Source organism: Acomys russatus, chromosome 1 (assembly GCF_903995435.1).
Source record: "Acomys russatus chromosome 1, mAcoRus1.1, whole genome shotgun sequence".
Classification (NCBI taxonomy): domain Eukaryota; kingdom Metazoa; phylum Chordata; class Mammalia; order Rodentia; family Muridae; genus Acomys; species Acomys russatus.
Window position 1 is genome coordinate 10,494,455 of NC_067137.1, and position 25,556 is coordinate 10,520,010.

At 42.6% G+C, this 25,556-nt stretch overlaps 1 protein-coding gene across 2 annotated transcripts in view; it reads right to left on the bottom strand.

Annotated features, from left to right (window-relative positions):
- The window catches only part of Eml4 (EMAP like 4), a 109,274-nt gene extending 84,491 nt beyond the window's left edge, over positions 1-24,783 (bottom strand). For both annotated transcript variants that reach the window (XM_051162097.1, XM_051162035.1), the window contains exon 1: positions 24,530-24,783. In XM_051162097.1, the coding sequence (XP_051018054.1) occupies positions 24,530-24,554 (25 nt within the window). In that variant the 5' untranslated portion in view covers positions 24,555-24,783. The remainder of the gene's footprint in view (positions 1-24,529) is intronic.
- Between the last annotated feature and the right edge of the window lie 773 nt (positions 24,784-25,556).

A 25,556-nucleotide genomic window follows, 5' to 3' on the forward strand; every position in this document is an offset into this window, starting at 1 on the left:
AGTAAGTCACATAACTGTTACACACTACTAGTGTGGACGACAAAACAGATGGGAGAATGTGGTCTGTACAAACAGGAGCCCTGCAGGGTCTACAACTGCACAGGCATCACCCTGCCCCCTCTGTGGAAGTCCTCTTTATGCCCCATCTCCTAACCTTGAAAGCCCAGGATGCCAACAGAACAGTAAGCAAACCAGCATCTTATGCCTCTTCCTACAAGGTCTCTTTTCCCATTGTCCCAACATTGCTGGAGCAACCCAAGTGCCCGAAATCTCTCCAGCTCCCTCCCCAAGGAGACTTCCCGTCTCACTCTTCCTTTCTGCCAACTGAGTGGGTCTTCACCCAAGCCTCAGAATCCACCTTATACAGAAGATGGGTAACATAAAGTAAGTGACTGAGGGTAGAGATGACTGAAAACTGGGGCTAGAGACAACTATAAAATGATAGAGGCAGTGCAGGTGTTGGAGCTCTTGCAGAAGAGAGCAAACCCTCAAAATGCAACTTACTATTAATAGTCCTGCGTGTTGGTGCAAGTCATGTGAGTCCCCTTAAAAGGGAGTAAAAATGCCAGTCTCCTGGGATCACTACAACATAAATAAAGTCTCCAGAGAATTTAAAAACACCTCAGTGGAGCTGAGCATGACAGGCCAGGCTTGAGAGCCCACTCAACCTGAGTTAAACGTGGAGACCAGTCTCAAAGCAGAGCAAACGACAAGAGACATGTCGGTGGAAAGACCACTAATATATTCATAAAAAGAAGAGGCTTAGTAATAAAGCATTACCAGAAGAGGATGTTGGATCCCCTGGAACTTGGGTGCAGGGAATCCAAACCAGGTCCTCTGGGAAAGCAGCACTCTTAACCAGTGAGTCATCACTCCAGCAGAAAAGTGAAGGGCTTAAATAGCGAACATGAAGCACTAGGTTTATATGTGTGTGTGTGTGTGTGTGTGTGTGTGTGTGTGTGTACACACATGCATGCACATATTCACCATATGTTTAAATACTCAATTTTATAACTCAACCACTACTGGACATAAAGTATAAGACATCAACTGTGATTTTAACAAACCATAATTGTATCCATAGATGCCATTGAGGGAGAAGTATTAAACTACCCTATGTCACACGGATTTAACAGACATTTACAGAGTATTCCAAACTACCTTAGAATATATATTCTCTTGATCAAATTGTGGTGGTCTGAACGAGATGCCCCCTTCGACTCCAATGTTTGTGTGGATTCAAGAGGTGTGGCCTCGCTAGAGAAGCAGGATGCTGGGGCAGGCTCTGAGGTTATAAGCACACAGCAGTGCAGCTCACGCTCTCTGCTTTGTGTTTGAGTTTGACGAGGTGGGACTCTGAGCTGTGCCAGTACCTGTCTGCCTATTGCCACACTTCCCTGTGGCACTGACGGCTTCTTGCCCATCCAGAACCTTGAGCCCAAGGCAACCCTTTCTTCTCTAAGTGTCCGTGGCCATGCTGTTTCACTACAGCAACAGAGAAGAAACTAACACACAAGTCATAGAGCTTTACTCAAAACAGATTGTCTTAGGGCATGAAACAAGTCCAATGGGGACGGGGCGTTTGCAATACTCCATCTTATCATATAATAAAATTAAACTGGAAATCAACAGCAAACACAACCATGAAATGGGAAATTGAACAACACACTTTTAAATGAGCAGTAAGTCACTGAAGAAAATGGGGGTGGGGGGCAGTTTAAATCATGGAGTCATATGTATAGGAACAAAAAGAACAAACAAAACAAAATGTATAGGACAATTCAAATGAATCTGTGGGATGCCACAAAAGCAATCTAAAATGGAAGTTTGCAGCTATAAGTACCCAAGACAGATGAGGGAGATGCTATCTAACAATATATCTCAAGGTCTTAAACAGCAAAAAGAAACTAAACTCAAAATCAGCAGAAGAAAATAAAGATCAAAGTAGAAAGGAACCAAGACCAAAAAGTAACAGTCTAAGAAACAACAGTCTTTGAGAAGATAAGCAAGAGTCACAAACCCTTAGCCAAAGTAAGGAAGTGGAAGAGGGAGGACACAGCAAGATCAGAGAAGAGAATGGGCTCATACAACAGACAGAACTGGAATCCAGATAGCACTAGAGAATATTTTTTTTAATTATATTACAATAAACAGGAAAATTTAGAAGACCCGTAGCGGCCGGGGAGACTGAAGCAGTGATTAAACGTTCCTCAACAAAGAGAAGCTCAGGCTTGAGCGAGGCGCTGCTAAATTCCTCTAACTGTTAAAGAGAAAGGGATACAAAGAGGAAAGAAGGAAAATTGTCCCCACTAGCAGACCATATATCTAAAAGAAATTAAAGGCCCCAACAAAATAAAGTCAGCAATGTAGCAGGACAAAAAACAACATAAAAAAACTAATAAGTTGTGTATATACTAACCAGGAGCTCATCAAGAAGGAAGTCTTAAGAAAAATCCCATTCACATTAAGTGTGTGTGTGTGTATGTACACACACATATATACTCCAGGAATAAACCTAACCAAGGTGAAAGACCACTAAAATGAGAAGTAGTAAGCACCAGGGAAAGAATGAGAAGATAAGACTAGAAGATGGAATGACATCCAATGCTAACACTGAAAATGTTAAAATGGCCACAGTACCAAAATTGGTATGGGTTCAATGCAATACCATCAAAGAGAGTAGGCAAGAAAAAGAAACTTATTTGGAAACACAAAAGACCCGAAGAGCTAACGCAGAGTACCCAGTCATGCAGAGCACTGTGGGTTCTCTCTCAGATGTGGCATCTTAAATGCAAAATGAAACAAACACCCTCTGAAAGAAGAAAGGGACTAATGGAGAGTGGAGAGCGGGCTGGAGAAGTAAAGAAGCCAAAGAATACAATAAGTGGATCTAAATAAACATAATATATGTGCCCATGGAAACATACAGAAAAAAAATTATTATTCTGTAAAACTCAGGAGTTAATAAACAATTACCCAAAATAAAAACAAACCCTTAGTAAATGTAACCCTTGCTAATATCTCTGTAGCTTTTTGTCTATTAAAATATCAAGTTATTAGTGCTTCCTTAGCAGTTCCAAAAATCCTATGCTAGTTCAGTACGAGAATTAGCATCCACTTTATCTTTTGTTTTAATTATTTGAGACGTCTTCTCTCTATATATCCCTGGCTGGCCTCAAACTTAACATGTAGACCAGACTAGCCTTGAACTCATGAAGATTCATCTGACCCTGCCTCCCAAAGGCTGAGATAAAGGTGTGTGCCACCATCATGGCCACCTCATAAATTTATTCTACAGAGATGGATCGGAAAACTTCTATGAAGAGAATAAAAACGTCAAGCCATTCCAATTCTGTCCCAACTATTTCATTCTACCAATGTCACATGAAAGCAACTATTAGCAGCCCCTAAATAGATAAGTATGCCTGTGTTTCAATAATAATCTATGTAAAATATAATAATCTATGTGAAATCTGAATTTCACATAATTTTTATGTCACAAAATACTACTCTTGATTTCTACTTTCAGCCACTTAAAAATGTAGAAACCACTCTTGAACACAGAACAAAAGAGCTGAGAATGTAGTTCATTGGTACAGTGCTTGTCTAGACATACCTTGCCTTGGGTTCCATCCAGCACAATACACACACACACCCGCACGCACTCGCGCACACACATGCCTGCACCAGGTATGGCCTGCACCAAGTAGTAGCAGTTTGCTGACTCCTAACATGAATTGCTTTTCCCTCATTACAACTTAGTGAAGTGTGAGTATCTATTCATCCAACAGCTGCTTTACAACTACAACACAGGTTTACCATTTCACACAGGGAAGAAAATAAGAGTTGATAAAAATGAAAAGCTCAAGGCAAGCCTTCAACTCTCTTATTCCAGTTTTCCATGTTGGTTGAAATAGGCAGTAAATGTGAGCAGTTACTAGTCAAGGTGCAGTATGTTGGGTGCAATAAAAATTCAATCAAGGAAGGCATAGTGGCACATGCCTCAGGTGCCAGCACTTGCAGGATAAAGCAGGATTCACCAGGAGGCTAGCGCAGGCTACAAGTAATGAGATGGCTCAGTGCTGCCAAGCCTGCTGATCTGAGCTCAATCCCAGACGAAACAAGACGGAAAGAGAATCAACTCCCACAAGTTGTCCTCAGACTTTCCACCTCTGTACCATGATGCCTGCATGGACACAGACACACAAGCACAAATAAAACAAATGTAATGAAAATGAATGGGGGGTAAAGGTTTGGCTCCGTGACTAAGAGTGTTTATGTTCTTGCAGGGGACTCAGAATAGTTCTCTAGTGCCGTGCTAGGCAGCTCATAGCCACCTGTGGCTCCAGCTCCAGGGGGGTCTCCCTCCTTCTGGCCTCCCCAGGCACCTGAATGCACCTGCACATGCTCCCACACAGGCACACATACATACAAATAATTAAAAACAAACAAGCATTCAATTAATAAACAAACAAATACACTGTACTAAAATAGACAATTCTACCAAACATAATGTACATTCCTATCTTTAAGAAACACAGCAGCATCAAGCTATGTGAACAGAAGTAACTAAATGACAGTAAAATGACACATGCTCAACAAATAAAGGTACAGACTGATTTCTGTAAAACCAACTGCACATATAGTCAGAACAGATGAAAGGAAGGGGTGGTGCTTAACCAGTTCCTGATAAACAGGGATTAGCAAGAGAAATGGAAACTATCAAATGACTAACAGGTAAGAAACAAGATGGCAAGAAAAGAAAAAGGGGATCAAGAGAAGTGGTAAGAGTGGGCACTGCACTAAGGGCCACCTATGAGCACAGGTGTAGAAGGAACATGGTGGCAAAAAAGAAAGCAGCAGCAGTCGGCAGCAAGGCTGGCTGGTAAGCACAGACTGTGCTCAGGGCAATCTGAAGACCTAGCTAAGAGTTCATGTCCTAACAGCACTGAGTACAAGCTCTTAAACTGGAGAGCAACAATAATCTTGACATGGTAAGAGAGGAAAAAAACTAATGGCCCGATGTGGCTTTAAAACAGAACAGGGCCGGGCTGGAGAAATAGCTCAGTGGTTAAGAACACTGGCTGCTCTTCGAAAGGTCCTGAGTTCAATTCCCAGCAACCACATGGTGGCTCACAACCATCTATAATAAAATGTGATGCCCTTCTAATGTGCAGGTGTACACGCAGGCAGAACACTGTATACATAATAAGTAAATAAATCTTAAAAACAAAGCAAAACAAAAAACAGAACAGGGTCAAATTTAGAGAGTAGTCATTACCACACTGCCTGAAAGCCGGATCAATAGTTTTCAGTCTACTGAAATAACTCCTTTAGGTTGCTAAAACATAATTACACCGCTGAACGTCTCATCCAAAACAAACACCAAAACCAAATATAGCAGCATTATATGGATGCACTATTAGATAACAGTCAACAGACAAAACTGCTTTAAATACCAAAGTAGGTGTTAAAATCCGGAAAGAGCCAGAAGGTGGAAATGGTGACCTCATCCTGGTCACACAGCCCACTGTTTGCCTCTATCATCACCACCACCCACAAACAGCTGTTTCAGGATCTCAACAGCATCACAGGAATTCTTAGCAAGTGGATAGGGGTCCTGAATCCAGATTGATCAACAATCTACAGCAATTAACCTGAAAACAAGAATTCACAATCAAAACAAAATACACGTTCAAATACATAAAGGTGGTTTAGCAAACTAGGACTCTTTTAGCAATGCACACCACACACACACACACACACACACACACACACACACACACACACACACACACACACACACACACACACCCTCTCCTAACATCAGGTGCTAGCAACGCTCTAGCAGGGGTCTCGGTGTTGTCATCCACTGGAGCTGGTTTTGAGCACCGGGGCTTCAACAGTCCCCAATAGCTAGGATTCTAGAAATGCCACCGAGCCCAAAAGCTGCCTGCTTTGCACGTGCCAAGTGACTTTTCTGTAAGTTCATCTGCCACAACCAGACTCTAACATGTATTCTAAGAAACTATTTATAGCTGCATTATAACTGATAATGTGGACATAACATAGATATGCACTGTCTTCCTAATACAATTTTAATGAAAATGGTTGCTATCTAATCCCCTCTGGTATCAGCTTCATGAAAACAAGGGTTTTGTTTTGTTCACTGATACAGTCCCAGTCGAAAATGCCTGGAATGAAGCATTGGCTTGATAGTTACTAAATTATTAGATGAGGTAATTGTTGAATTATTAGATTTCTCACTCTCGGGCTATAGCTAATATTAATTACCAAAAACTATCAACAGATCACACTGGACATCCCTTATCCAAAATGCTTGGTACCAGAAGGATTTAAAAAAAAAAATGGGTATAAGAAATTAATAATCACTTTTTTAAATTTTTAATTTTTTTTTATTAATTTATTCTTGTTACATCTCAATGTTTATCCCATCCCTTGTATCCTCCCATTCCTCCTCCCCCCCATTTTCCCATTATTCCCCTCCCCTATGACTGTTCCTGAGGGGGATTACCTCCCCCTGTATATGCTCATAGGGTATCAAGTCTCGTCCTGGGTTCACTTTGTATACCAGGCTGGCCTCGAACTCAGGGAGATCCACCTTCCTCTGGCTCCCTAGGGCTGGGATTAAAGGTGTGCACCAGAATGCCCGGCAAGTTTAGATTTTTTTTGTACTTTCAAGAGCTCATTTTTTAAGACTACATTTTAAGATGAATAATGAAATGATTGGATCCATTTGTTAACCACAAATTACAACCTGCATTTCCCCACTTTTGTATTAAATAAAACCATGTGAGAAAAACCTAAAAAAAAAAAAAATCTTACACACTCAGTGAATCTCAGTTATTCTTTCTTTCTTTCTTTCTTTCTTTTTTTTTTTTTTTTTTTAGTTTTTTGAGACAGGGTCTCTCTGTGTAACAGCTTTGGCTGTCCTGGGACTCACTCTGCAGTCCAGACTGGCCTCGAACTCACAGAGATCCACCTGCCTCTGCCTCCCAAGTGCTGGGATGAAAGGCGTGCGCCACCACTGCCCAGCCAAGGATTTTGTTTTTTGTTTTCAGACTTTGGAATACTTCACTGACTGGACTGAGCATCCAAAATCTCAGAACCCAAAGTGTACCTAACCCTGCAAAGTGTGTGCACTGTTCTAAGTTTTGGAATGTTTGCAATGTTTAAGATTTCTGCACTGCACATACTTCGTTTCTTTTTTGTTTGCTTTGTTTTTTGAGACAAGGTTTCTCTGTGTCACCCTGGCTGTCTTGGACTTGCTTTGTAGACCAGGCTGGTCTCAAGCTCACAGAGATCCGTCTGCCTCTGCCTCCTGAGCGCTGGGGTTACAGGCGTGTGCCACCTCGCCTGGATAGGTGCTTCATTTCTACAATGACCATCATGTGAGTTCAGTTTTAAGCGGCTGGAGAGATGGCTCAACTGTTAAAGGCGGGGATCACAACCAAAAATAAGGTTTTAAGCTTCAGTGTATGTTTTAGATTGAAATTAAGATGATTTGGGTCCTTTAGAAAGTTACTGCAATTATCAATAAAGTTCATGACTCCCCCTGGACTGCCCTCCTGTCTTGACCTCCTCCGTGCTGAGATAACAGGCATTCAAACACCATATTCAGAAACGATAACTGCTTAAAGCAAACATACCACACAGATCACAGGATCATACTCGAAAACAAAGGAAAAGCAAGTATCACAGAAAATCATCACTGCTAAGGTAACACTGAGGCAGAAGCCACAGAGTTCAGTAACAGCTTAAAATGCCGCCAGACGGGCACAGCTGACGACAGCCCCAGTAGATTGAAAACGGCAACTAAAAGTGAGCTGTTCTGTCCTTTTCTCATGAAAAGTAAACATTCCTCTGCACTCTATCTCAGAAGATACTGTGCCATGGCCTCTGTTTTCCCGCTGAAACAAGGATCTGAATTTGAGGAAATGCCCCACGGCAGAGGCCTAAGGTTCCCAATATACTTCACCAAAATGATTGCTACCATTCTCTTTTAAAAGTCCACATTATAAACCCATAAGGGCTTTGTTTATAGCTGGAGTGCTGAGCACATACCAAGCATTCAGTAAATATTTCCTGACTTAATATTGCCTGAATCCTCCACAGAATTATACGCCTTATGAGAGCAGGGATTTCAAGCGGCTCACTTGCAGATTCCCACTACACTCAGTGAGGATGGGATCTACACAGCAAGGAAAGCCTTTGTACTACAGAGCATGTGTAGGATTTGGACTCACGGTACTATGTTGCCTGCTAAAGACTCACTCCATAATCTTACCTTTACTGCATTAATTAACCAAGGAAAGTCATTTCAAAGAAACCAAGTTTCAGTATAATCATTAAATCCCATTCAGTCATGATTAATATTTTAAAGTAAATACTACCTTTCTATAATCTAGTCTAAACTTTGTTCCCTGGTATCTGATCTCAGTCCACATTGTTAAGATTCTGAAGTGGGAAATTATTCATTGCCCGCACACAAACATACCTGTACCAATCATAACTGAGGACTGAAAAAATAAGCTGAATGCCAACAAGTATGAGCAGCACTCAAAGCTATGCCCCAACTAATCTGAAAACAGGGTATCCTTCAAAGTGTGTGTGTGTGTGTGTGTGTGTGTGTTTAAAGCAAACCTCCCACTCACTCATCAATAGAAGTCAGCTGCAATACTTTCCTGGAACAAATGACTCAATGAAAAATGCAGACAAACTCTGTCATTTGCTCTCAAGTATCACTTAGAAAACCAGTATAGTATAGCCACTTCAAAGTCAGCATGCAAAAGTAAACATTAGAGAAAAATACTTGAAAATAATACTGAATAGTTCTCCTTTAAAACAGGAGTCACTATAACTTTAGGAAGTCAGAAGAAGCACATTTCTCCCAGCTGTTCTCAACCTTTGGTGGCCGCACATCAGATACCCTGTATATCATTTACGTTATGACTCACAAAGGCAGGAAAATTAGTTGTGAAATGACACAAAAGTCCCTAATACTTCAACTCTTTAATACAGTTCCTCATGTTGTGGTGACCTCCAACCATAAAATTTCATTGCTACTTCATAACTGTATCTGATTCTGATATCCAGGATTTCAGATATGCAACTTCTGTGAGTCTTTCAACGCCCTAAAGGGATCGTGAGCCACAGGTTGAGAACCATTGCTCTAGAGAAATGTATTCTTTCAGAATATATAATACAGAATAATCTGACCTTTGATATCCCAATAGCTCACTCATAAAGATTCAACTGATAATCTTCAAAGGAAATTCAAAGCCAGTGTAACAACTCAGCAAGCAAAAATACTTAGGTTGCAAGCCTGCTGGTCTGAGTTCAATCCCTGGAACTCAAAGTGAAATGAGAGAACCAACTCTTGAAGTGTCTTCTAACCTCCAATCTGATCTCCATATATGCAACATGGCATGTGTGTATTCCCTCTCCCATACACACAAATAGTAACACACACACAATAATAAGCGTAAAGAAAAAGAATACAGTATAAATGGTCTGTAAATTTTTACTATGAACATATAAGTACACATTTCAACACATCTATGCATTTTACTAAAGATCTCATTATTACAAATATAAGGGTGTTTATTTTGTTAGACCTACAATTTAAAATCATACACCATCAATTTTGGGATTTCCTTTTTTTGAAGTTCAAAACAATCCTTAAGATACATCCCAACAGATTTTGCTACCTGAACCCCAACCTACTACAGATTTAAAATTGGAAATTAAAAAGCAAAAAGGAGCTGATGAGACAGTGCAGCTGACCATCCAAGTTCCATCCCAGGTACTCACACGGCAGACGAGAGCAAACTCCTGCAAGTTGTACTTAGATGTACACAAATACATATGCTCACTGAATAAACAAATAAATATATTTACAAATTTTAAAGCTAAAGAAAAAACTAATCAGAAACACTGATCCAATAGCAAAACACATCTCTAGAGTACAGTATACCATATATGTATATTTTTTAAATACCCTAACTTACGGGAAAAATGGTTGATTTCAGGAGTAGAACATATAAAAGATATGTTGATAACTGTATGGGGTACTTTTCTGTTGCTGTGATAAAATACCACAAGCAAAGCACCTTACAGAAGAAAGGGCACAGTCCCAGCGGGCACCTGAGCTGTGCAGCAGGGTGGGAAGCACGGCAGAGACAGGAAGCAGAGAGCCTGACATGTCATGAGGCTTTTAACCCCAGTGACATACCTCCTCCAACATCAGTACCTCTTAAATCTTCCCAAACAGTGCTACCAACTGGGGGCCAAATGTTCAACTATTTGACCCTCTCAGGGCACTCACATTCAAACCACTGCAGGGACATTTTTTAACATCTGAAAGCAAGGGACACTGCTACGGTCAGAATTCAGAAGGCAGTTTGAAGATGTTCCCAGTTGGTTACTTTTTTGTTTTTTAAAATAGAAAGGAAAATAAATGTGGTAGAGTAAAATACAGCAAGTACATTAAAATCCGTGAGTTTCATTTTAAAGGATATACAGAAAACAAAGAAACATGTTACATAACACCAAAAGATATATCATCAACACTGTGTTAAGCTCTATAAAAGAAGAGGCAGTTTCTTTAACAAACTATGGGGGGGGGAAATATATATATATATGTATGTACAATAAAGAGATCTAGCAATGAAATGTAATATATGGTGTTTAACTATAAACCATTGTAAAATGGCACTCAAGCACAGGCAGCAGTGGCGGAGCAGGCCTATAACCTAAGCATCTGGCACCTGAGAAGGAGTTCCTTGAGTCTGAGTGTAGCTTGGACTACATAGCTTGTTCCAGACCAGCCAGGAAAGGAACTCATCTCAAAGACACAAAATAAACTGAAAATACCAACAGTCAGGCAGTCACAGACCTGTATATATCCAATATCAAGAAACTACCATTCAACGTTAGCTATTTTTTAAGACATTTAAACTCAAATAAGATTTTCAAATAAAAAGAGCAGAACAGAACACCCGCACTACGTGACAAGCAACAAGACCATGCATAATAATTTAATCATCTTAATACATTTATTGTGTGAAGTACACAACTCCACAAAAGCTCCAGAAGGAACCACTGTATTACCACAATAACCATGTCTAACACTGATAACAGCCACCTCGCCACTTCAGTCATCAAGTTTAATTGTGTTTGAGACATACAACCTACGATGACAAAATGTCTACACGATGGAACACAGTACACTGAAGGTTCAATGTATACTTGCTAAAAAAAAGATAAAGCCAGGCAGTGGTGGCGCACACCTTTAATCTCAGCACTCCGGAGGCAGAGGCAGGTGGATTGCTATGAGTTCGAGGCCAGCCTGGTCTACAAAGGGAGTCCAGGACAACCAAGGCTACACAGAGAAACTTTGTCTCAAAACAAACAAACAACAACAACAACAACAAAAAACCCCAAACAAACAAACAAAAAAGATAACCACAGAAATTTAAGGAGGAAAATTGATTGATTTTTCTGTTTACATGTATTTTCTTCACCCAATCAACCCTCACATATTAGCTAACCACAGCTAGTTCAAAGATAAGTGTTCACCGTTTAAATATAGAAATGAGATAGTAAGAGCTACACATCCGGAATGCCTTCCCACTGACAGCAAATTTTTCCAGACTAATTTATATGTATGATCTAAAGTATCACACATCAAAACTGACTACTCAAAATGGTGTGACTCAAACTATCACCTAAATCTGATTTGCATTATATACACACATATGCATGTGGTCATGGATGTCCCCCCTCAGCTTATGCTGAGATCTTACCCCACAGTACTTCAAAATGTGACTGTACTTGAAGATAAGATTCATAAAGATGTAATTAGCTAAGTCTATAAAGATGGGACCTTATCAGCATATTGAGTGTCCTTATAAGAAACAGTAATTTACAGGTGTGTGTAGAGATACCAGGGATCCACAGGCACAATGAAAAGACCAAGTGCAGCTAGCTGTTTGCTACCAAAGAGGGGGGCACAAACAAAAAGTAAACCTCCCAGTGCCTTAATCTTGGTTGGATCTCTAACTTCCAGAACACGGAAAAAATTAATTTCCGTGAAGCTGCCCAGTGCACAGAAGTGTGTGATGGCAGCTCTGACAGACTAATAGGCATGTACACAGAACTAAGATAACTGAAAATGAAATGGTGTTATTTGGTAAAAAGGACCAGTTTTCATTAAAGCTGGTTTATCAATCTTTTTATTTAAAAAAGAAAGGAAGGAAGGAAGGCGGGCAACACAGCCAGCAGCTAGGGAGATGGTTTAGTGAGTGAAATGCCTGCCACATACACATGGGGATGTAGCTGGATTTTTGCTACTTCGTAGGTTCTTCTTTTTCCCCACGCTTTATCACCCTTGTTTCACCCCCTATTACTAGATAGGAGAGAAAGGATAATGTAATTTCTTTCTTCTTGTTTCTTCTTTGAGCACAACTACTAACTACAACCAACAACTCTGCCTCCTCATAAGGACCAACAACCAGCAACAATGCCTCTTGGGGCCCGAGCATTTATATATCCTCTGAAAAATTCCCAGAATTCCAAACATCACACAACTGCAGAAACTATCTGCAGCTGGCAAAACCACAGCTCTGCTGGAGCACAAGGCAAATCATAGTCAGCGCTGCGAACAATCCAAAGCAGCTCCATATCCCCACACCTGGGATTAAAACAAAGATATATTCTTACTTTTTTAATTTTTATTTTTTTTAATTATTACATTTTTGTGTTTTTTTTTTTAAAACCAAAATTCTAAAGTTGTCACTACATGAGGATCTGAGTTCAGATGCCTAGCACTCATGTAAAAGTTAGACGTGGTACACACCTGCAAACCAATGCTGGCCTAGGGGTGAGGGAAAGACTACAGAAAGGCCGCTGGAGCCCACTGGCTAGCCTAGCTCAATGAGCTACCGAAACAAAGAGGCCCAGGTTCAGTGAGAAATCCCACCTCAAAAATTAAGGCAAGGAAGTTGGCTTGGTGAATAAGATGCTTGCCACTAAGCCTGAAAACCTGAGCTCAACTCCTGAAATCTACATAATGAAAGGAGAAAATTAACTTCCGTAAGTTGTCCTCTGACCTCCACAAGTGCACAATGGCCTGTGTAGGTAGGTACATAGGTAGATAAATGTGAAAAGGTCAAAGTAAGGAGGAAAACAACAGAAAAAGGCACCCTATGCTGACCTCTAGCTGCCACATACAACTAATACACAAACACAGGTGTAGACAAGCACATACATGTACACATGTACATACATGTACACACACACACACACACACACACACACACGCAAAAGCACACACGCACAGTTGTTAATCATGGAAGTCCCTGAGATACCCTATAATCTTGTCTGTTTCCCCCTAGAACTAAATAGCAAAACCCTATTGCTGAAGATACTACACACATCTTATCTGCGGGACATAAAGAGAATAAGCTGACTGGGCTGGACACCTCCTCGATGCTGGCTAACCTTCAGAGTGCTAGACATGTGATGCACCCTGCCAGGGGAGAACTGTCATCAGCAGCCTGACTTACCTGTGGACCTGTGTGCCTCAGGACCACTGGCCAGGACTGGCTCAACGGTGTCAAGTCTATTATAGGGGCAAGTAACTGCTTTCTGACTGGATTTGACGCTGCCCCACAGGAGGGAATCCATGTCTATTTGGCCTCATGGCTGGGAAGGTCATATAGGCCTAGGAGAAGCTGATACTGTTTCCCTGAACAACCACGTTGAACTCATCAATTTACCTTCTAAATAGCTACACTTACACCCACATATCTGTGCTGCTGTTCACTTTGTCCCAACAGTTTTTCATGAATATCCAGGCATGAATGAGACATCTATTTAACTTCTCTAAGGCACAGGAACATTGCAGAAGCAGAGGCAGAAAGAACGTAAGAGATGGAAGAATTGGGAGAGCAATGTGGAATGCTGACTCCTAGGCATGGCATGGCTGTATCCCTCTCTTAAACTCATAGCAGCTGTCATTTCCCACACAAGATTGGGCCCATGAACACCTTACCATAGAAAGCACATGAGTCCCCTCCCTCTCTGAGGATTCATATGCTTTCATGGTCGTAGAGGAGAGACACAGTGGTAAGGTGTCTATGCTCCTGTGAATTTTAATTAAATTCATTAAGTACACCCCCATCCTCACTGCCAGCCCCCACACAAAGATATGAAAATAGAAGGGAGACTACTTGGGAAAAGGAAGTGGATTATGAGAAGTGGAAAGAGTGGGGGAGGTCTGGGAATATGATCAAAATATACTACTGTACAATGTATGGAAATGTCATAATAAAGCCAATTATTATGTGTAATTAACATAGGCTAGTAAAGCCACTTAAAAATACCCAGGAATGGTGATGCATGTCTCTAATTCCAATACTCAGGAGGATCATGAATTTCAAGATCAGCCTAAGTACACATGAGTCCCTGTCTCAAAACAAACTTTGTCAGTCCTAAAGTCATTGAGAAACAGTAAAGGAAGTCTGTGAAGGAGATGTTCAGGCAGGACTAGCCCAGCAGAGGATGTCAAAGTCCTGCGCAGGTGTCCTGTCTGCACAAAGGAGTTACACCACGAGCTGGTGAGGAAATAGGGATGGGAGATTGCTGAAACAAACAAGGCCAGATTCCTCACAATGTGAAAAATTGCTTACAAATATGTAGAGAACACTAAAACGAACCCTGTGCAGCTATAAAACAGAGGTGGAAACTCGTCTTAGCTCCACATACACACTATCTGACTATTCTGCGAGAGTGACAGCCACGCACACAGCTAGTACAGAGAGAGGGCTGGCCTCTAAACACAGTCTCCACAGAAAGAATTAAGTCTCCTTGAAAAGATGGCCAACCCAGGGCTGGAGCAGAAAGAACAGAGGCGAACCTGAGTCATCTTATTGTAAGAAAGCAAAAACGTGTTAGAAAAAAACAGAATCCAGCTTGAATGAGTACCCACTGACCAAACCGTGGCAATACGAACCTCAAAATGAACAGCAACGTATTATAGCCCACTGAAGAAAAATAGGACATTCTAGTAGCTAAAAACATAAACACACTAATACTGTGAAGGGCTAAGAAGCAGAACTTCTATATCTTCAAAGCTTCTCTTACAAAATACTGATTAGGGCCGGGTGTGGTGGCACACTCCTGTAATCCCAGGCAGAGGCAAGTGAATCTCTGAGTTCAAGCCCAGCCTGGTCAACAAAGTGAGTCCAGGACAGCCAAGGCTACACGGAAAACCCTGTCTCGAAAAACCAAAACTAAAACAAACAAATAAACAAAAAATATTGATTAACTACGAATTAACAAGAAAAGTAATCTTACAGTGAGAAGACCTCAGCCAAATAACCAATAGAAGATAGCACCTGTTAAGAGGCAATGACACAGAGTTTCAATTTTGTGGTGTTTCTGCCCAAAATATGTAACTTGAATCTAATGGAGGGGGAACAAGGTTAGGACAGTCTACAAAATAGCTGGTCTACACAATCCTGAAGTATGACACTCATGAAGCCCATGAGAAGACTAGGGGTCTGAAGCTGACTGAAGAGACACTGCAGCTGCGATATCAAGGGGTTACATTAGACAAAAACAGCTGGAGAACTGGATAGCTGTGACGCACTAAGATGGATTCCCCAGGATTGTTGGTTGTACTGTGGCTATATGGAGCAACGCTCTTGCTCATAGGAAATAAACACAAAATGTTAGGAGGGCAATGGCCATCAGCTCAGAAATTTGTGTGGTGCCTACAGTGGTCAGAAGAGGGTGTCAGGGCCCTGGAACTGGAGTTACAGGCGACTGTGAGCTGCCATGTGGACGCTGGCAATCAAACCCAGGTCTTCTGCAAGAGGAACCAGTATTCTTAATGGCTAAGCAGTCTCTTCAGTCCTAATGTCTCAGTTTTTGAAACACCCATAGGGCTAAGCAAACATGCAGTGTTTGTCTGCTGAGTCTGAACCTCAGTGAACTCTAGCCCAGAGGTACATTCTCCTTTTCTTTTCTTTTTTCTTTTTGGTTTGTTTGTTTGTTTGTTTTGGTTTTTCGAGACAAGGTTTCTCTGTATAGCCTTGGCTGTCCTAGACTCACTTTGTAGACCAGGCTGGGCTTGAACTCACAGTGATCCGCCCCTCTGCCTTCCAAGTGCTGGGATTGAAGGCGTGCGCCATGACGCCAGCTTGAGGCACATTCTCAAAGCGAGGCCTAGGGATACAAAGAAGCCACATGATACACACACGCAACATTCTCACCTGCAGCATTATCTCAAGGGTTTACTCTGGAACTTTCTGAGAGACCATATTTTTTAAATGCTATACACTGTAGAACATAGTGCAAATTTCATACAATTTTTTTCAAGTCTGTATTGGAAAGTGCCAAGGTCACAGAAACCACAAGAACAGCAGTAATAAAATTAAAAACAAAACAAAACCCACCCATATGGCTATTACCACATTCACTCACTGCTAATGTTGTTTGTAGATCTATATGCGTTTGTTGTTTACATTTATATATGTGTGTATTTTTTACCCATAAAACATGTAAATGGTTTTCAAGCGAACCATTTAAAAGTTAACCACAGTAGGCATGGTGGAGCACACCTGTTCCCAGCACTCAGAGGCTGAGGCAGAACGATGGCGTGTGGGCTACACAGTGAGCTCCAGCTCAGCTCAGCACATGAGTACACTGCCTTCATGCACACCAGAAGAGGGCATCAGATCTCAATATAAATGGTTATGAGCCACCATGTGGGTGGGAATTGAACTCAGGACCTCTGGAAGAACAGTCAGTGCTCTTAACCGGGGAGCCATCTCTCCAGCCCCTCTTTGGCCTCCTTTAATATGAAAAATTTCCAAAGACTACAAAGTGTAACACATATGTGCATGCGTGTGTGTGTGTGTGTGTGTGTGTGTGTGTGTGTGTGTGTGTGTGTATACTTTAAAAAGTTTCTTCTGAGCTGGGCATGGTGGTACATGCTTTTAATCCGAGTAGGACACTGAAGAGTAGATAGATTCTATTTAGAATTATCAAATTAGTAAGTAAGACAGACAATTCCATTTACAAAGCTAAAACAGGAAATGAAGAAATGGCTTGTACATACACTATCCTTGCAGAGGACCCCAGCTTGGTCCTCACCACCCATATTAAGGCTCACAACCACCTCTATCTCCAGCACCACCAGGAGATCTGATGCTGTCTTCTGGCCTCTCAGTCACCTGCACTCACAGGCACATACCTTCTCTACCCAACTACACACACACACACACACACACACACACACACACACACACACACACACACACACAGACACACACCTCTGAAAATTTAAAATCTTTTTTTAAAAGCTAATACAATAGATGGTAAATCTAAATCCTCTTACAAGTCAAATAGCACACCCTATCAACCAATTTTACAAAACCACATTATAATGTGCCAAGTTTCACTTCACTTAGATCCATAAGTTTTCCAAGAGATAGCACACTGTCCGTTCTAACTTCCAGCGCTCACCCACTTGCATATATATCAGCATTCCTATCTCCTCTCTCACAGACACAAAAACTTTTACCCACAAAAGTTTATACTACAATCTAAGTCAAACACACACAACTGAAATTTAAAGTTTTGCCCCTTATCATATGGAGCACTGGTGTTTTATAATTTTTTCCTCCTGCCTTAGTCTTTTTAAATGTTGGTTCTGACCATTAAGAAACTGATTTCAGAATCAATTAATAGGTCATGCACAAGACTTGCACTTCAAAGCATCATCCCAGAACCTGGGCCAGAATTCTTTATCGGACTTATTCAAATTTAATATAATACAAGTATGGAATAACAACTGTATGACTTATGGTAGCAGAAAAATTAACTACAGAATAAGAAAAGGTAATAAACACTGGGTATTGTGGTGAACATCTTTAATCCAAACACTCAGGAAGCAGAGGCAAAGGCGTCTCCAAGTTCCAGGCCCACCTGGTGTACAAAATGAATTCCAGGAATACACAGAGAAACCCTGTCTGGAAAAACAAACAAACAAACAAAAACAAAAAAAGAAAAAGAAAAAAAAAAGCAGGAGAGGAAGAGGAAAAGGTAAAAAGGCTAAGGATGTAGCTCAGTGGTAGATCACCTGCCTTCTATGCATGTGACCCTAGGCCAATCTCCCAGTACTAAGAAGAAAAAAAGGAGGGAAAAAAAAAGACAAAGACAGGGAAGCTGGATGTAATGGCATACACCTATAATCCCAGCATCTAGGAGGTGAAAGCAGGTACAGCAGGAGTTCAAGGCCAGCCTCAGGTATATTGCAAGTTTGAGTTGAGGCCAGCCTGAGCAGCATGAGACTGTCTCAAATCAATCAAACGAACAGATAGCAAGATAAGGAGTGATATGAACTGCAAGTCTTCTAACATATTTTTAATATGGGGAGGGGGGCTGGGGGATGGCAAGAAACCAATTGCTGCCCTGTGACTGCAAGACTGGGTGATAAAGCCTACATTTGTATAACATATAATTTCAATGTTGCACTTACGATACGGCTAGTGACTTAGCATCCTTGTCTACGATTCAAAAACCTGCTGCAGAGCCTTAATTGCTATTCAATGTAAAAAGCAAATACAGTGTTTTCCTTATCTAAACACTCAGCAACCAAAGGCAAAGCCTGAATTTCAAGTGTTTAAACTTCACAAAGCTGCCATTTTGTAAGAAGCACAGTAGAGTGCTTTACAGATTGATTCTACAAAAACTGATTAAGAAATTTCAACAAAGCCTGGCAAGATGGTACACGCCTTTAATCCCAGCACTCTGGGAAGCAGAGGTAGGTAGATCCCTGTGAGTTCACGGCCAGCCTGGTCTACAAACCCGAGTGCAGGATACTCAAAGCTACACAGAGAAACCCTGTCTCGAAAAACAGAGAGAGAGAGAGAGAGAGAGAGAGAGAGAGAGAGAGAGAGAGAGAGAGAGAATGAATCAGAGAAAGAGTGTGTCAATCAGAGAGAGAGAGAGAGTTCAATAGTCAATCATTCTAAAAGGAAAAATTGATTTTGAAGAGAAAGATTCCAGATTTGGTCGTTTCATATTTGAGATCTGAAGAATTACAAGTGGGGCAGGCATGAGTGGCACATGCCCACATTGCCCACACTAGAAAGGCTAAGGAGAGAACCCCAGCGCATGGACAGTCCTGGCTATGCAGCAAGACCCTGTCTCAGAAAGAGAGAGGGAAAGAACATCGGGCACCATCAGATAAAGTGAGTTCAAGGTTTTCATTTGTTTGTTTCTTTTGTTTTGATTTTTGGGTTGTTCGAGACACGGTTTCCCTGACTTGTTCTGGACTTTACTTTGTAGCCCAGGTTGGTCTCTAACACACAGAGATCCGCCTGCCTCTGCCTCTCAAGTGCTGGGATTAAAGGCATGTACCGCCGCCGCCGCCACCCGGCATTGTTTTGTTTTTTAAAGGGTTATGTGCCAATGGGAAGAAATGAGAAGGAAACACTGTATAATTTTTAGCATTAAAATTCTGGGCATAAGAAAAGACTTACAATATATCCACCTGTTATCTTCAGTTACATACATGTAGGATATATAAAATATAACATCCTCCTATTTCACCACTGTTTTACTGTCTAAAATGAACACAAATTCTGAGTTAACCCTTTCTCAAAAGAAAGAGCCTGTCTACATTCATATAGCTTTAGGAAAAAAGCTCAGACTCTGTGAAACTCAATTCCATCTAAAAAAGAGTAACAATTTACCCTAAGACCACCATACGGATTTTAAAGGACAACATGCTGTGGTGCTGTACCTACATTTGAGTGGTTATTACTCACATCATGTTATACATACCTACCTTCTTGCATGTATTAATGTGTTTGCTGTATGCATGTTCAAGTATAAACAGATGCAAGTGTGTGTAGGTGCATATGGAGGCCTGATGCTGACGTTAAGAGTCTTTCTCCATCACTTGCCACTGCACCCAGAACTCCACAGTATGGATGGTGGAATTACAGGTTCACTGACACACCCATGCAGGGTTTAGACGGGTGCTGGGGATCTAAACTCCTGTCCAGCAAGCAATTTATCTGCTGAACCTCTCCCCAATGAGCCCTTCAATACAACGAGTAAGAATAAAGTTTAGGGAAACTCTAATGGTTACATGAAAAAAAGTGGCTTACTGAATATTTAAAGGATGTTTGAAGCTAGATTAATATTTAAAAATCAGCCAGGCATGGTGACATGTGCCAGTAGTCCCACTTACTGGAGCGGCTCAGGTAAAAGGGTGGCCTGAGCCCAAGAGTTCACAGCCAGCCAAGACAACATAGCATGGCTTTGTCTTACAAATGTATTTAAAAGATTAAAAAGGGTATAGTGGCACACTCTTATAATTCCAGTAACTCTGGAGCTAGAAATAGGAAACCAACAGTTCAAGGCCAGCCTCAGCTATGAAGTGAGTTCAAGCCCAGCCTAAGCTATCTTAGAACCTCCTCAGTAATATAAAAATGAAATCCTGCACTGTTCCTCTAAAGAAAGCAAGGTTTTTGTTGTTGTTGTTTTGTTTTGTTGGTTTTTCGAGACAGGGTTTCTCTGTGTAGCCCTGGCTGTCCTGGACTCTCATTGTAGAACAGGCTGGCCTCAAACTCACAGGGATCCACCTGCCTCTGCCTCCTGAGTGCTGTGATTAAAGGTGTGTGCCACCACTGCCCGGCAGAGAGCAAGGGTTAAGCTGAGGATGTAGGTCAGTTGGTAGACTGCTTGTCTACCAACTACCAAGGAGCAGCCTATAAACTGATGCTCACTAGGTCCACACAGGAGGGATCAAGGTCACAGCAACTTTTGAACCAGCCTGGAATACATGAGAAAAATGTTATTTCTCACACATAATAACCTTCACATATTACAATTTGAATTTTATATTGGAAACTGGCATTATTACATTTATACTTTCTTTAAAATGTAAACATTCACTTTCAGGCTAATCCCAAGATAAACATATTAAAATTAAAACTTTTATCATAAAAAAGATTCTATCCCATGGGGTGTAATCTAGCATTTGGGATGTTGAGGGAGTGTCAATCACAGTTTAAGCCAGCCTGGGCTCTATAGTTAAGACCCTGCCTCAAGGGCAGGGCTGAAACCAACTACCACCAAACAACACAAAACAATAACAAAAACTGACTTAAAACCTGAAATAGTCCAGGACAACCAAGGCTACACTGAGAAACCCTGTCTTGGGGGGCAAGGGGGGAGGGAAGCTGAAATAAGAAAAAGACGCTATCATTAAATATAGAATGTATCCAACCCCTGCATTACAAAGTCAGTAAGATCAGTAAGAAAAACTGTATTTATTAGTTTCCCACATCTTTGTTTTGTTTTGCTTTTTTCTTTGAGACAGGGTTTCTCTATTTAGCCTTAGTTGTTCTGGAACTCACTTTGTAGACCAGGCTGGCCTAGAACTCACAGAGATCCACCTGCCTCTGCCTCCCGAGTGCTGGCATTAAAGGTGTGAGCCACCATGCCCGGCCAGTTTCCCACTTTTTCAAACACACCTGAAGTTTAAGATACATGACGTATGTATACCCATATTGGGTGTGGAAGTTACACACCAAAATAACACGGGGTAACTTAAAAACTGTCTCTCAAGTGCTGCCTTTTTAAATGACACTACTGTATGTTCTGAAAGATGCTATACCCAGGACAAATTCCAGGGTACACGCACCTGCCAGCCAGACTACCTGGGATTCATCAGCTGCAGAGGGTTAAGGGACCCTTTAGATGCCTTTATTTACAACAAGTGTAGTATAAGAAAATGTAGAACTTCAACGTGGCATCAAAACAGCCAACCAGCTAACATTCCTATCTGTTTCCCAAAAACCACTACATAGGTGTCTTAGGAAATGTACGCTCTGCAGCGTTTTCCCTATCTAAACACCCCGACCACAGGCACGGTTTGGACTGTGAGTCTTTCGGATTTACAAGATGATTCAGTATTGGATTCCCTTAAGTAACCAGCTTTAAAGAATCACTCTGCTGATAAAAGCACTGAAATGTTTTGCTTATGAAAATGTAGTCTAACAATTTCCCGAGAACCCCTCTAGAACGTGAAAGGAGATACAAGCATCCATTTCCTTGAGAAAAACACTTTCAGTATCTGTTACCCCAGAAGAATTTCACATGTTTTAAATTCTTTAGTTGAAAAAAGAAGTTTTTACACATAAGTGCTTTCTTTTACACTAATGGCTCTCTTGATAAAATGAAGATCAATGTAACTCTAAGCTCCAGATTAATGAACTGCAGGGAACAGAAACAAGCAATTTGGCAAGAGCTGAGCAGAGCTCTGCTTAAAGGCTACTAGTAAAATATACCAGCTCCCCTCCCCCACCCCAACCCTTTAAGGTTTCAATTAAGATGGGGCCTAGTTTTACTCTTAAAAGGCGGCAGAAAGAGAAAGCACAACTTCTGCTAGAAGTCCCTTCATCAGGGGCAGCTCCAGATCAGAGACAAGAGCCAGTCCTTCCTTCAGTGACACAGGCACGTCTTTAATATACCATAAAAACTGGGATTTGTGGGAGGCAGAGGCAGGCGGATCGCTGTGAGTTCAAGGCCAGCCCGGTCTACAAAGTGAGTCCAGGATGGCCAAGGCTACATAGAGGAACCCTGTCTCGAAAAACCAAAAAAAAACAAAAAAAACAAAAAACAAAAAACAAAAAAACAAACCCTGGGATTTGTTTTCCCAACTGCAACTCTCCCAACTGCAATTGCCTTCCTGCTGTCTCTCCTGGATTAGCTAAGGGATAAAGTTGTCTAACAAGGCATATAGACTTTCAAAATTAACTTAAGTGCTCCAATCGGTGAAAAAGGCACTTTCAAAACATAGAGGCTTCTGCAAGCCCTCCAGAGTTCCTCAGAACTAATGGGGAGTAAAGACCCCATTACATACAGAGATTATCAAGCCCCCCCCCTCCCCGCAAGATAACCAATTACTTGTTGCCAAGAGCACAGTCTGCATGTTAATGGCCATGCAGGCCAGACTTCCAGCCAACATCAACTGGGAAATGAACCCACTCACAAAACTAAAGAACCACCAATGAAAGGTTAAGGCCTCTCTAAAAGGAGCCCAGGAATGAAGAAGTAACTTCACTATTTAAGGAATTATAATACATCAAAGGTTAGATAATAGACAACAGGTGTCTTTGGAGCCACAACGCACTGCTCCTATTTCAGTAATTCCATTCTCGAAGCAGTATAACAATGAAAATTTTTTCCCTCAATAAAGTCGAGACCAAAATTGTGGCTCTTACTATTTAGCAACTGTTAAGAGCCTGATGCTCTTCGACTTACTTTCTTATTTTACTTTTTTAAAACCCATCTAATCCCAGCCTTGTGTGGGCAGATTAAAAATGTGGCTTAGGGCCAGATGGTTTACTGATCCATGAACATTAACTAGAGATTTATTATGGAGAAATGAGAAAGAAAAGCGTCTACCGCCACTTAAAACATTCACAATACAAATGAAACCCAGCACCAGGTATCACAGAACGGCAGTTTCAGCCAAAGTAGAATCGATTCTCTCACCAGAACACTTAAAAGCTCAATCTTTACAGTAACTGGATTCCAGCGGCCTCAAAGAACAGTAATCCCAGACACAGGTGCTGGCTACCCTGGCGTTCTGCTCCTCGGTCACTAAATTCACCACCTGTATTCTGGCCCAATGGAACCCTGAGAAGACGCTTCAGCCAAACGAATAACCTATCCCTTTTTCTCCACTCCACAAAGACAACATATTCCAAAAATGGAGAATCCTTTCTTTCCCGATCGAGGCCCCTCTCTCCTAGAGGTTCACTGGGCAGGACTACTTCTTTCCAGCATGCATGGAGAGCACACTTCTGCTTTCACTCTTAAAGAGGGTCCCCCAACACAGATGCACCTCTTCCTGTGTTGACTAAATGACGTGCTCTCTCTCCACCACTGCAAAATCTTCAGTGAAGTGGAGACAAGTTGTCAGTTACTGAAGGCTACTTATTAAATCTCCAACTGTAAGGACTGACGAGGGGGTGACTCCAGTCCAAAAGCAGGACTGGGGGACTCCTACTCTCTGCGGAAAGGCTGCCTCAATCCTGCCTAGAATTCCGTAAGTAGAGAGAGAAACCCTCAGGGAGAGAGTCTGTATTTGTTGAGGGGTACCCCGACTTTAATGGGGGACGGAGAAAAGAACGCGGCAGTTGCAGGAGGGTCGCCGAGACGAAGGATGACCACCACCCCCACCGCACTGAAGGGGTCTCTGGGAAGAAAGGAGGGTCCGGAGGCGAGGGATGCATGGGGGAGGGGCCGCCCGTCCCGGAGGCGGCCGCCGCGGGGCTGCAGCCTCCCGGGGACCATGTGCCGGGAGCGGCGGCCACCCGGAGGGGCAGCCGGGAAGCAGGGCCCGCGGTGCGCGCGCAGGAAGCCGGGGGTCCCGGGTTACGCACGAGGGGCGCGAGGCCGCCGCCGGACTCACCGAGGCTGCCGGCGAAACCGTCCATCTTGCGGGGATCGCGCCGGGCTCGGGGCTCAGCGGGGCGGGCGCTTCATTCAGCGCAGCGACCGAGCGACGGCCGCGGAGCCTAGACGCGCTCGTCCTCAGCGTCGCCCGGCGCAGCTCCTGACTCCCGCCTCCGCCGTCCGCCGGTCAGTCCGTCAGCCCGAGGGTCAGTCGGTCAATCAGGTTGAGAGCCGCGCCGCCCGCCGCCTACCCGGCCTCTCTGTCTTCTCTCTCTCTCCCCGCAGTGAGCGCCGCGCCCCGCCCCCGCGCCCGCGCGCAACCACGGCCCCGCCCCGCGCACACCGTCACGCTTCCGATCTCGCCCCCACGTGACGGAACTGGGCGGGGCTTCGTGCGGCACGCCCCCCCTTTGCCCCGCCTCCACAGCCACCGAGGTTACTGAAGTTGAGAAACTAGTGGCTGTACTTGCGTTCTAGACCAGGTTGGGGGCCCGTGTCCTCCAACCCGAAACTGGGTCTGAGTGGGTGGGGCTCATGGGTATCCTGCTGATTGGGAAGCTGAAGTGCATGGTGGGATTCTCTCCCTTCTGGGGAGCCCATGGAGTCCCGTTCTGGAGTTCTCCGGAAGGGAGATGATAATTCGAGGCAAACACGCGGGAGGAGGGGCTCGTCTTCCTGGGGTTCCACTCTCATCTAGCCAGGTGAGGAGTAATAAATAGGGGCAAGCCTTCTTGACCAGCTTGAGGCCGACATTGCCACAACCGCAGGTTCCAGTACAGAGCACAAGCAAGCAATGTTAGTGCTGGATGAAAAGAGTTCATGTTATCCAATTCCTCTTATGAGAAAAGACACTGGGTCTTAAATGCGTACGTCATGGAGCCTGGCAGATGTTGCACCTAAAAGGCCGCCTTCCATACTCTCCTTTTGTTCTTCCTGTCTGGGTGCGAAGCCACCTGTTACATAGCAAGCCACAGGATAGCCTATCAGGAGACTATAGCACAGATTATTATCTTTTAAATAAACCTGAGTTCTAAGCCAGAGTC